The 12,177-nt window shown below is 39.5% G+C and overlaps 1 protein-coding gene across 1 annotated transcript in view; it reads right to left on the reverse strand.

The window, feature by feature from the left end:
• Spef2 (sperm flagellar 2) overlaps nt 1-12,177 on the reverse strand; it is a 166,963-nt gene that overhangs the window by 96,143 nt on the left and 58,643 nt on the right. Inside the window, exon 11 of the mRNA XM_021208381.1 lies at nt 1,750-1,969. Coding sequence (XP_021064040.1) covers nt 1,750-1,969 — 220 coding nt within the window. The remainder of the gene's footprint in view (nt 1-1,749; nt 1,970-12,177) is intronic.

The following is a 12,177-nucleotide window of genomic DNA, read 5'->3' on the forward strand; positions in this document are numbered from 1 at the left end:
CTTCTCTCTTTCTCCCTGCATTTCTATAATAAAGCTCTTAAACCATAGAGTCTCTTCTCTGCTCCATCAAGGCCGGCTGCACACTCTGCTCATTGTTGGGAACTTTTTCCCTATCCCCTCTATCCCATAACCCTGGAGTGATAGCGAGGTAGCTCCAGGGGGTCCACCCCCCCACGTGGGTCAGAGGCAATGCCCACCCAGGGCTGCGTGGAAAGTGCCTGACAGTCACCGCTTCTTTTTCCTTCCCCACTTCTCCCCAGGGCTCTCTGGGCCACCCTTTATTTTATTTTGTTCCCGACACAATACAGCTTGAGGTCAGGGATGGTTATTCCTCAGAAGGTCATTTATTGTTGAGAATAGTTTTCTCTATCCTGGGATTTTTGTTATTCCAAATGCATTTGCAAATTGCTCTTTTTAACTCTATTAAGAATTGATTTGGAATTTTGATGGGGATTGCATTGAAACTGTAGATTGCTTTTGGTCATTTACAGAAAATGTGGTACATTTACACAATGGAGTACTACTTAGCTATTAAAAATAATAACTTCATGAAATTCTTAAGCAAATGGTTGGAACTAGAAAATATTATGCTGAGTGAGGTAACCCAATCACAAAAGTACACACAGTGTGTACTCACTAATTAGTGGATATTAGGCTAAAAGCTCAATGTACCCAAAATACATTTCACAGACCACATGAGCTCAAGAAGGAAGACCAAAGTGTAGATGCTTCAGTCCTTCTTAGAATGAGGAACAAAATACTCACAGGAGGAAATATGAAGACAAAGTAAGGAGTAGCGACTGAAGGAAAGGCCACCTAGAGTTCACCCCACCTGTGGATTCATCCCCTATGCAGTTACCAAACCTAGAAACTGTCATCGATGCCAAGAAGTGCTTTCTGACAGGAGTCTGAAATCTGCCTCCTGAGAGGCTCTGCCAGAGCCTGACAAGTACAGAGGCGGATGCTCACAGTCAACCATTGGACTGAGCACGGGGTCTCCAATGGAGGAGACAGAGAAAAGACTGAAGGATCTGAAGGGGTTTGCAGTCCCATAGGAAGAACAACAATATCAACCCACCAGTACCCCCAGAGTTTCCAGGGACTAAACCAGCAACCAAAACGTACACATGGAGGGACCCATGGCATATGTAGCAGAAGATGACCTTGTTGGCCATCAATGGGAGGAGAGGCCCTTGGTCCTGTGAAGGCTCGATGCCTCAGTGTAGGGGAATGCCAGGACAAGAAAGCAGGAGTGGGTGGGTGGGTGGGGGAGCACCCTCATAAAAGCAGCAGGAGGGGGGATGGTATAGGGGGTATCCAGGGGAGAAATCAGGAAAGGCGATAATATTTGAAATGTAAAGAAAGAAAATATCTAATTAAAGAAAAGTAAATCCTAACTTATTACAGGGACACACCTATCCCCTATCCATGGTACCAGAAAACATGAATCATTTTCTATATGCATAGATTTGTCTCTTTTGAGATACTTTACATAAGTTAGATGATGCACTCTATCATCTTCTGAGTCTTGTTTCTATTATTTATCACAATTTTGACAAGATTGAACACCTCCCAGTTCCTCTTTCCTACGTTTGGAAGCTCAGTCACATGATTCTACTACCATAAAAATTTGATGAGAGATAGTCTCTAAATAAAGCCTCTAGATTGACTTTCACGGAGCTAGACATTTACAGCCGTGGTCAGCATGAAGAGAGTCTAACAAGGGAAAGAGAAGTAGAGGCAGCTTACCACTTTGTAGAGACTTTAGAACGGTAGTTTTCCCACTGAGTGTCTTCCCCAGGATACAGCCATGAACAGCAAATGAGGGTAATTCAGTATCCTCAGCATCACTCGCAGACGGACCGGCTTTTTCAATTAATCTCAGAAGCACGTGACCCAGTATGCTGTTGTTAGAGGGTGGTGAGCTATTAGCCATGTCCTCCGGTAAGGCCCACTCTCCAACCATGTTCTGCAAAAGTAACAGCCAAACAAAACAAAACAAAAATGTCTTTGGAAAGGCAGAACTGAAGCATACGCGACAATTAAATACTAAACAAGAGGAGGTCAGAGGAGCAGCTGTCAGGAGCGGAGTGGGGGAGGGAAATGTGGCTGGCAGCTATTATAGTCATTTTCAATGAAAGTACAAGAGAGGTGACTCCAGGTGGCAGCAAACAGAATGTAACTAGTATGGTAATTAACTATATTGTAGAAAATCAAAAACAACAATACTACCTTCATACTGTAGAATATTAAATGGAATTCCTACACAAAATATTAGAGAATGTTTAAAAGATTAGATTTAGACGTAGATATTTTGAAATAACTGAAAAATTTATCTAATTTATATTATGGCATTTAAGTAAAACACTGTTCTTGAAGTTAACACAGAAGATACATAAATTTAATACTAAAATAAGAATGAAATTATGAAATAATTGCAAGAAACTAAAAGGGAGTAAATTATAGATAATAGAAATTAAATAAAGTAAATCAGTGAGCTAATATTTACTAATAAATCTCTGGAACATGAGTTGTGGAAATCAACTTGCTAACGGCACAAAAGTGAAGATTTGTCTATGTCATTATTCAGTGGAAGGACATTAGCATCATACTTGAAGCTGGCTTGAATATTATTAATTATTATGTATAATAAAACTTGAAGTTAAAGTTAAAGAAGCCAGTAATGGCTTAGTAAATACATTTTATTTTTCTTTTTATTTAATTAAATTACTTTATTTCTTTACATTCCAAATGTTGGCCTCCCTTCTCGGTCCTCCCTGCCCTGAGTTCTATACCCCCATATCCCCTCCCCTTTGCTTCTGAGAGAGTGCTCCTTCACCTACCCACCAACACCTTACCCACCTCCCGGCATCCCCCTGAGGCATCGAATTTCCACAGGATTAGGCACAAAGGCCAGACAAGACAGTCCTCTGCTACATATGTGCCAGGGACCAAGGACCAGCCAATGTATGCTCTTTGGTTGGTGGCTTAGTCTCTGGGAGCTCGGAGGGGTCTGGATTAGTTGATAGTGTTGCTCTTCCTATGGGGTTGCAATCCCCTTCAGTTCCTTCAGTTTTCTCCCTAACTCTTCCATAGGGGTCCCTGACCTCAGTCCGAGGGTTGGCTATATGTAGCCAACTGTTTCTGTCTCAGTCAGCTGCTGGTAGAGTCTCTCAGAGGACAGCCATGCTAGGCTCCTGTCTACAAGCACAACATGGCATCAGTAATTGTGTCAGGATTTGGTGCCTGTGCATGAGATGGATCCCAAGTTAGGCTGGTCACTGGATGGACTTTCCTTCAGTCTCTGCTCCATTTTTGTCCCTGCATTTCCTTTAAACAGGAACAATTCTGAGTCAAGAATTTTGAAGATGTGTGGATGACCCCATGCCTCAACTGGGAGACATGCCTATCTACTGGAGATGGTCTCCTCAGGTTCCATCTCCCCACTGTTGGGCATTTTGGCTAAGGTCATCCCCATTGAGTCCTAGGGGCATTTATATCCCAGGTCTCTAGGGCTTTTTAGAAGTGACCCCACACACACATCCCCACCCCACTGCTGCCTATTTCCATTCATTCTTTTGGCCCTCTGGGCTTCTTTCCTGTCTCCCCCCATACCTGACCTTGCCCCTCTCCACCCTCCCTTCCCATCTCTTGCTCCTGTCCCTTACTCCCTCCTTCTGTCTCCTGTGATTATTTTCTATCCCACACTTGGGCCCTCCTTCTTGTTAAGCTTTGTAGATAGACTCCGTGAGTCCGTATCATGGGTATCCTGAACATTTTGGCTAATATCCACTCATCAGTGAGTGCATGCAGGGCATGTCCTTTTGTGTCTGGGTTACCTCAACCAGGATGATATTTTCTAGTTCCATTCATTTGCCTGCAAAATTCATGATGTCCTTTTGTTTTTCATATTTTTTTGGTTATTTTATTAATTTACCTTTCAAATGTTATCCCCTTCCCAGTTTCCCCTTCACAGACCCCTATCCCCTCCCCCACCCCTACCTCTATGAGGATGCTCCCCCACCTGCCCACTTACTCCAGCCTCAGCACCCTAGTCTTTCCCTATGCTGAATCATCAAGCTTCCACAGGACCAAGGGCCTCCCCTCCCATTGATGCCAGATAAGGCCATCCTCTGCTACATATCCAGCTGGAGTCATGGGTTCCCCATATGTACTCTGTGGTTGGTGATGATGTCCTTGTTTTTAATAGCTGAGTACTATTCCATTGTATAACTGAATAAAATTTTCTGTATCCATTTGACTGAGGAACATCTGGGATGTTTCCAGCTTCTGGCTATTACAAATAAGGCTGCTATGAACATAGTAAAGCACATATCCTTATCATATGGTGGAGCATCTTTTGGGTATAGGTAAAGAGTGGTATAACTGGGTCTTCAGGTAAAACTCTCTCCAATTTCACCATTACTCTAAACACTTTCTTGTGTTTTTAAATAAGAAAAACTGCATTGACCATTTATTGCTTTATGCTACTTAGGCCATTTGCCAATACTTCTAAAATTTTATGTCATGAATAGACATTTTCTATGTTCTCAACTTTCCTTTTAACAGTACTTTTGGTAGACCATTTCTGATAAGAAAACAAGTTGTCGTGTTTGATAAGTGCTAAGGGACAGGTTCTAAGTCTGGTGTCAGAATTCCACATATGGCAATACTGGAAAAAACAAAATCTTTGAAATGAACAAAATTTATCTCTGAAGCAAAGTAATCCTTAGGATTTTCTTTAGAAATTTAAAGAAATAAATCTATAATTAAAATTAAAAGTTTCTTCTTTCATTCCTACATAGATAACATTTTACTTTTAAAAGTATCTTCTTTTAGGACTGGAAATATAGCTCAAAAACAGAGCATTTGACTAGTATGTGTGAGGTCCTAAATTCAATTCCAAGCAACATACACAAAGAAGTAAAAAGAATAATTTTGTCTTAGTTTAATAGCTTTGATTTTGTTAGTCCTGTGCATAGTTGTCTGCACTGCTGAAATTTAAGTCTTGCACAGCTGTGCATATTTTGTAGCTTGAATGATTACTTGCTTCTGCTTTCAGTCACTGGACTTGTTCTTACAAGTAGAGAAATGATAATGATTTGGGGGTAAATCATTTGGCCAATCATCAAGTACGCAAATATAAAAAAGAGGAACAAAGCCTGGAACTGCAAGTTGATGTGATAGGTGCCAAGGTTCTGATCATTTCTGAGCTTTTCAGTCTTTCAATTCTTCACTAAAGGAAACTAACAAATGTAAATTTGAAATCTTGGGTTCCCATAATGATTCTGCTTTACGCTTGTCCTGTATCTTTGTCAATCCTCTATCTTGAAGCACAATTTACTCTTTATAAAACTGTTGGAGTGCTTTGTCTGTCCTCAGTGGAAGAGGATGTGACTAATCCTGCAGAGATTTGATGACCCAGGGTTGGAGGACACCAGTGAAGTGAACTCTCTTAGAGGTTAAGGGAAAGTGGGATAGGGAGAAGAACTCTGTGAAGGGTTACCAGGAGGGGGGCAACAATTGGGATATAAATAAATAAAATAATTAGTTAATAAAAATGGTATAAAATACTATTAGTTGCCTACAATAAGTTGTTGCAAAGAAAAGTAAAGTAATACTGTGTACAAGCCAATGTCACCACTAACAACAAACATTTAAGGAGCTTTGGGGTATTGCTCTAGGCATTTAACAGCCCCATGCATCCATAAACACAAACAACCTTCAGCTTTGCTTCAGTAGAAAAGTATGCTTCCTCGCACTGGAGTCAGGACAAAGCCCTTCTGCACCATAGAGTTAGTTACAGATTGTGGCCAAACACAATGGAATAGAACATTAACTATGAAGAGAACAGAATGTTCTGGCTGGGAAAGGAACTGCACTCTGGCCTATAGAGATAAGCAGGCAGCGACTGGGGGGAGCATCCTGGACAAGACCACAGGAAAAGGATAGCTTCTTACAAAGGCCAAGGAAAGCAGAACAAGGACACAAGGAGTGGAAAGGCGATCAGAAAAACTGAAAAGAGAACATTTTGACTAAAGCTGAAAACTTGAAGTGCAAGTGGCCTAAAGACCTAAGGAAGAACCAGAATATTTTAGCACATTTTACATGTTTATTGTTTATGTAGATATGATTAAAATAATTATATCATTAGATATATAATTCATACCCTCAGACATCATTGGGCTATAGATCTCAAGATGCCTGTCGTGGTCAGACTAGGTTAAGTTATCACTTGATCCAAACAGTTGTTTTAACAGGGTGTGGGTATGTTCTACATTATTACATTTTAATTATGTAAGTTATCAAACATACAGTGATTACTTAGGGTATCTTTACCCAATGGTCAGTATTTTTAAATGTCGACATAAATGAGATAAGTATTTTTGAACTGTATGTGCCTAAATCAAGAGCCATCTCTTCCTGTCAATTCATGTCTCCTCAAAAACAGAGACCATAAAACTTTAACAGAGTAAATAATGGCTTCGCTTGGTGAAAAGACATTAACTACTTCACTAGTATAGTTTTTATTAATTGGCCTATGCTAATCTTCCAGAATCTGAATCTCTGGGCCCAGACTGTGCACATACTATTCTGACTATGTAGATGTACCACTTAGCTATCCATCCTGGACTCCAAGTGCTCATGTGCCTCCTCCTTGCATTGTATTGTGGAATTTAAAACGATTCACCTGGACTTCTCTTTCTAGTCATTTTCAGGCAGCCAGAACCTTTAGACTTTCTGTTGGCTGGTGTTTTAAAATTCTTGGACTTTTATGAGTTATTATGAGCATTTATAAATAGCATCTACTTCGTGGGCTGAAGTTCATACTTCAGGAGCACGAAATCGATCTTCTATTGCCTGTAGATTTCCTCCTTGACTGTAATGTGCCCATGGTTACTGGATGCTTCTGTTGAGGTGACATACTTTTTCAAAAGATTATTTACTTTCTTATATAATAATTGTGACCGACAAAATGAAGATATTATTTTTTAATTTATTATTGTTATTTCTTGAAACTCCTTAAAACTAAAACTGAAATATATGTTTCACATTAACACTTTTTCAGGGAGACATAGTATATATAGTTGGAAAAACAGAATCTAGGCCTTGGGAGGAGAACATAATTTCATTCACAATAGCCTAAAAGAGAATAAAATATCTAGACGTGAATCTAACCAAGATAATAAAGGATATCTATAATAAAAATTCAAACCTCTGCAGAAAAAAGTAAGACTTTTGGGATTTGGGAAGGTCACAAGCTCATGATGGGGAAATCATGGACCTGTTGTCTGTGCCTGAACTGGTGCCTATACTGGAAAGGTTGGGAGAATAGCTGGTTCAGCCACTACCCACATCTACTGGGTAGCTCTTAAGTTCCTCTTCCATTCTCTTTGTTAAGTAAGTCATTATCATCACCCCATGGAAACTTCCTGGGAACCTACTGGGGATTACTAGTCCAGGATGCTATTTCTTCTTAGCAGGTGAAGATTTTCTAGAAACATTATTTATTGGCTGGCACTCCTTTGCATGTAGCCATTCTACACATAGAGCATGAGGATGGAAGATTACCAAGGACAGTATACATTCTTACAAACCTGAGCTCAAACGTGGATGCTGTCAGGTGGTTTTTTTGGGGGGAGGAGGGGGAAGGCACAGACATCAATCAAGTATGTCAATAATGCAAATACTTTCTTTTTATGTGTAAAATCGGTCTAAAACCTTTAATTTTAGAAATAGCTGTCCATGTGCTTTTATACAGACAAAACAAACAAATAAATAAAAACCCCAAAGTTGTTAACAGTTCTATCATGAAAGTATGGAAGAATGGATTTACTTTGTACATGGAAGATTACCCTTTGCCCATTTGCTGCCAGGTGTGTTTTATTTTTAAATAGGTTTTACAAATTAACATGCCAGGGAAGATGGCTTTGCAATGAAAAGCATTGGCTACTCTTTTGGAGGACCAGATTTAAGTTACTACCACCCATGCTGAACACATTAGGAGGTTCACAACATCTTTATATCACAACAATGCAAATACTTTTGAAGGTCTGCATTTACTTCTAGTAATAGAAATCTTGAGCAAATTTAGCAATAACAAATATGGGCAATAAACTAGTCTGTGATCTAAACCAAGATATAGTACCCTCCTGTAGTTGTTGTAGACACACATTTTATGAGTGGTAATATTTATTTTTCCCATGTGTTGGAATAGTTAGAGTAAGTTCTTCAGAAGAACAAAGTCCTCAAAATAGAGAACAATAACAGAAAAGTCAGTGTACCTGACAATCTGCAGGGGACCTGTTTTACCATGCAGGTAGAAATAACAAAGCTTGAGGTCAGGGATGGTGATTCCCCCAGAAGTTGTTTTAATGTTGAGAATTGGTTTTGATATCCTGTTTTTGTTGTTGTTGTTGTTGTTGTTGTTGTTGTTCTAGATAGAGTTGAGAAGTTTCTATTTCTTTGAAGAATTAAGTTGGAAATTTGATGGGGATTGCATTGATTCTGTAAATTGCTTTTGGTAAGATGGCCATTTTTACTATGTTAACCCTACCAATCCATGAGCATGGAAGATCTTTCCAACTTCTGAGATCTTCTTCAATGTCTTTCTTCAGAGACTTGAAGTTCTTTTAATACAGATCTTTCACTTGCTTGGTTAAAGCTATGCCTAGATATTTTATATTATTTGTGACTACTATGAAGGGTGTTGTTTTCCTAATTTCTTTCTCACCACATTTATCCTTTGAGTAGAGGAAAGCTACTAATTTGTTAATTTTATATACAGCCACTTTGGTGAAGTTGGTTGTCAGCTGTAGGAGTTCTCTACTAGATATTCTTAGGTTTCTTATGTGTACCATTATATCTACAAATAGTGATATCTTGACTTCATCCTTTACAATTTGTATCCCATTGACCTCCTTTTTCTTGTCTAATTTCTTTGGCTATAACTTCAAGTACTATAAGTAAGGAGAGTGGGCAGCCTTGTCTTGTACCTGATTTTAGTGGGATTGCTTCCAGTTTCTCCCCCATTTAATTTGATGTTGGGGCTGTTGGTTTCCTGTATATTGCTTTTACTATGTTTAGGTATGGAACTTGAATGCCTGATCTTTCCAAGACTTTTAACATGAAGGGGTGTTGTATATTGTCAAAGGCTTTCTCAGCATTGATATTCATAAGAGAGATTTGTCTGAAGTTTTTTGGGCCTTTGTGTGGTTGAGGTATCAACAGAATTGAGGCTTCATAGAATGAAACAGGTAGTGTTCCTTCTATTTTTATTTTGCAAAATAGTTTAAGAAGTATTGGTATTAGGTCTTGTGTGAAAGTCTGATAGAATTCTGCATTAAAACCATCTAGCCATGGCTCTTTTGGTTGAGAGACATTTAATGACTGCTTCTATTTCTTTATGGGTTATGGATTGTTTAGATTATTTATCTGTTCCTGATATAACTTTAATTTGTGGTATCTGTCTAGAAAGTCATCCATTTCATATAGATTTTTCAGTTTTGTTGAGTATAGGCTTTTGTAGTAGCATCTGATGATTTTTTTTTTTAATTTCCTCAGTTAATGTTGTTATATCTCCCTTTTCATTTCTGATTTTGTAATTTGGATACTGTCTCCTTGCCCTTTAGTTAGTTTGGAAAATGGTTTATTTAGTTTGTTGATTTTCTCAAAGAACCAGCTTTTGGTTTTATTGATACTTTGTATCATTCTACATCAGGCTCTAAGATCAACAATTGATAAATGGGACCCCATGAAACTTAAAAGCTTCTGTAAGGCAAAGGACACTCTCAATAAAAGAAAATGACAATCTACAGATTGGGAAAAGATATTTACCAACCCTACATATGATACAAGGTGAATATACAAAATATACAAATATTTCAAGAAGTTAGACTTCAGAAAATCAAATGACCCAATTAAAAAATGGGGTACAGAGTTAAACAGAGAATTTTCAACTGATGAATCATGAATGGCCAAGAAGCACCTAAGGAAATGTTCAACATCCTTAGCCATCAGGGAAATGCAAATCAAAATAACCCTGAGACTTACACCAATCAGAATGGCTAAGATCAAAAACAGCAGATGCTGGCAAGGATGTGGAGAAAGGAACACTCCTCCTTTGTTGGTGGAATTGCAAGCTGGTACAACCACTTTGGAAATCATTCTGTAGGTTCCTCTGAAAATTGGAAATTTTTCTATCTGAATATCCAGTTTTACCACTATTGGGCATATATCAGAAGATGCTCCAATATCTACCAAAGACATGTGCTTCACTATGTTCACAGCAGCCCAGATGTGCCTCAGTGGAAGAATAGATACAGAAAATGTAGTACATTTACACAATGGTATACTTCTCAGCTATTAAAAAGGATGACTTCATGGCTTTTGCAGACAAATGGATGGAACAAGAAAGCATCATCCTGAGTGAGATAACTCAAATCCAAAAGTACATACATGGTAGTATGTACTCACTGATAAGTGGATATTAGTCCCAAAACTCATAATACCCACTGTACAACTCACAGACTATTTGAAGCTTAATGAGAAGGAAGGCCAAAGTATGGATGCTCCAATTTCACTTAGAAGGGGGAACAAAATAATCACAGGAGGCAGAGGGAAGGAAGGACCTGACTGAGGGAGGCGAGGAGGGAAAGGGGCAGGGGCTGGGGGGAGGGAAGGAAGGATGATCAGGTATGGGGGAAAAAAAAACAGGAGAAAAATCCAGAGGGCCAGAAGAATAAATAGAAATATGTAGCAGGAGAGGGGGGGATGGACCACTAGAAAATCCCAGATGCCAGGGATGCAAGAGGCTCCCAGGACCCAATGGGGTTGACATTAGCTGAAATATCCAACAGTGGAGAGATAGAACCTTAAGAGAACACCTCCAATAGATAGACATGGTCCCCAGTTGAGGGATGTGGCCATCTACTCACTTCAAAATCTTTTACCCAGAACTGTTACTGTCTAAAGAATCACAGGGACAAAAAATGGAGCAGAGACTGAAGGAAAGACCATCCAGTAACTGCCCCACCTTGGGATCCATCCCATCTATAGACGCTAAACCCCAACTATATTGCTGATGCCAAGAAGTATTTGAAGAAAGAAGCCTGGTATAGCTGTCCTCTGAGAGGTTCTACCAGCACCTGACCAATGCAGATGCAGATGCTCACAGCCAACCATCGGACTGAGAACAGGAACCCCAATGGAGTTGTTGGAGGAAGGACTGAAGGAACTGAAGAGGATTGCAACCCCATAGGATGAACAACAATATCAACTAACTAGACCCCCACAGAGCTCCCAGCGATAAAACCCACCAACCAAAGAGTAAACATGAGTGTGTCCATGGCTCCCGTTACATATGTAGCAGAGGATGGCCTTGTCTGGCATCAATGGGAGGGGATGAGCTTGGTTCTGTGGAGCCTTGATGATACCAAGAAGGGGGATGCTAGATGGCTGAGGTGGGAGTGGGTGGGTGGCTGGGTGGAGGAGCACCCTCTTAGAGGCAAAGTGGAGGAGGGATGGGGTAAGGGGTTTGCAAAGGGGAGATTGGGAAGGAGAACAACATTTGAAATGTAAATGAATTAAATAATTAATTTTAAAAAGAACCATATACATGCACAAGGAAATTATAAGGGAATTTTTATTTCTAAACAAACAAACAAACAAACAACATCAATAACAACAAAACCAAAGGAAAACAGCACACAAAACCCAGCAACGATGCTGCACAAAAAGAAGTGTACTGGGCTGACAGACAGTAACAAACTCCAAACAAAAGTCGACAATTTCCTGCCAAAGAAGTATGCCACGGGCCCCAGGATGTGGGTAAGACAAGTGTGTTCCTGTGGTAATCATTTCCCAAACAAAAATACAGTTAGAAACACAGAGCATGGTTCAGTTGTGGCCTACCTCGTCTCCTGATTTATGAGAAAAAGAACAGATTAGACCAAACTGTTTTGAGGAACAAATACTGAGTTGCAAATCAGCTAAAGCTGTCAGATGGTTCGGTTTTAATCGGACAACGATTTCTTAATTGATGATGGAAAAAAACAGCTTAATGTAGTTTGATATTTATCAAAAGCATCTTTTTCTCACGAGACATTACTATACACATGAGTGAGAGAGAGAGAGAGAGAGAGAGAGAGAGAGAGAGAGAGAGAGAGAGAGAGAGAG

The sequence above is a fragment of the Mus pahari genome, chromosome 11 (assembly GCF_900095145.1).
Source record: "Mus pahari chromosome 11, PAHARI_EIJ_v1.1, whole genome shotgun sequence".
Classification (NCBI taxonomy): Eukaryota; Metazoa; Chordata; class Mammalia; order Rodentia; family Muridae; genus Mus; species Mus pahari.